The sequence below is a fragment of the Protobothrops mucrosquamatus genome, unplaced genomic scaffold (genome assembly GCF_001527695.2).
Source record: "Protobothrops mucrosquamatus isolate PMUCROS unplaced genomic scaffold, P.Mucros_1.0 scaffold229, whole genome shotgun sequence".
Lineage (NCBI taxonomy): Eukaryota > Metazoa > Chordata > Lepidosauria > Squamata > Viperidae > Protobothrops > Protobothrops mucrosquamatus.
Genome location: NW_015386580.1, coordinates 500,181 through 501,520, shown reverse-complemented (window position 1 = coordinate 501,520; position 1,340 = coordinate 500,181). Strand labels below are relative to the sequence as shown.

General features: G+C 51.6%; 1 protein-coding gene across 1 annotated transcript in view; it reads left to right on the top strand.

Moving 5' to 3' along the window:
* Positions 1–457: 457 nt before the first annotated feature.
* HMX2 (H6 family homeobox 2) overlaps positions 458–1,340 on the top strand; it is a 2,728-nt gene continuing 1,845 nt past the window's right edge. The window contains exon 1 of the mRNA XM_015814228.1: positions 458–740. Coding sequence (XP_015669714.1) covers positions 458–740 — 283 coding nt within the window. The remainder of the gene's footprint in view (positions 741–1,340) is intronic.

The following is a 1,340-nucleotide window of genomic DNA, read 5'->3' as shown; positions in this document are numbered from 1 at the left end:
GAGAGAGAGAGAGAGAGAGAGAGAGAGAGAGAGAGAGAGAGAGAGAGAGAGAGAGAGCTCCGCACCGCTTCTATTGGGCCGGTTTAAAGGAGAAGGTGAGGTCGGCGTGTTCTGCAGTCAGCTGTCTGTCTATGATCTAGAATTTTGAAACTTTCCGGGGCCGCTTGGCGGCTCGTGATTGGCCAAGGCGGAGGTAACCTCCATGCAAATGAAGCCCCGCCACCTCGCCGCCCGTAGATCAAGAGAGATCCGAGAGGGAAAGGAGCATGCATTCAGACTTGGCAAGCTCAAGGGAAGCCTGCCGAGGCACGCCAAAAGGACCCCCAAGGTGGTCTCCCCAAAGCCAGGGCAGGCAGATCAGCCCCTCCGGCAGCTCCCCGCGCCCAGACGCGAGCCCGGCTCCCCAGCGCGCCCTTAACGCGAGCGGTGCCCGTCTCCTCTTTCTTATGAGCCCAGGATGAGCAACAAAGAAGATGCCGGCAAGTGTTGTCCTGCGGCAGCTCCGGTCTCCAGTTTTACCATCCAGTCCATCTTAGGCAGCGGCACCTCAGAGGGAGGCAGGGAGCCCAGCTCCAAGCAGACCGCCTCCGCCTGGCCGAGCCGGAAGAGGAGCCTGTCGGTCTCTTCCGAAGAAGAAGAGCCGGACGAGGGCTGGAAACATCCCGCTTGCTTCTGCTCCGACTCGCAGGCCCCTGAAGAAACGTGTCACAAACATCAGCCCCTCAGTTTCACGTGTCTCAGTAAGTATTGGCCCGGGATGGCGGAGGAGGGGCGGTGGGGGGGGGGAGAGAGAGACAGAGAAGCATCCTTTACTTCCTAATTAGGAAGGATGATCTCTAGGTGTTGTCTTATTTATCAAGGCGGAGGGGGTAATTCAAAAGCTCAGCCTGTTGTGGTTCTTTTTCTTTTTTTCTTTTAACTTTGAGTGTAACAGTTCTCCACAAATCTGGTTTTTTTTTAATCTGCTTGCTCTTCAGAGAAGGCGGTGGGATTACATTAAGAGATCTGGGGTGGAAGGGAGAATGCAGTTTTGGGTCATCTCTCTGTGTGGAGACAATGCCTTCCTCGTGATAATTTCAATAATTGACTTTGGTGTCTCTTCCCTCTTTCAAAGAACGATTTAGGGAGAGAGATTTTTTTAAAAAAATATATATATACTGTATGTAATCATGCCGCCCCCATCTTTTCTGATCTATATCTTTGGATCTTCTGCCATCTCCTAAAATAAGGGAACGAAGAGCCTACAAACGAGCTCCGAATATATATTCGGAGTTCGTTCGTAGGCTCTTCGCTCCCTTATATATGTATATATATTTAAGGGGTGCAGTTTTTAAAAAGCA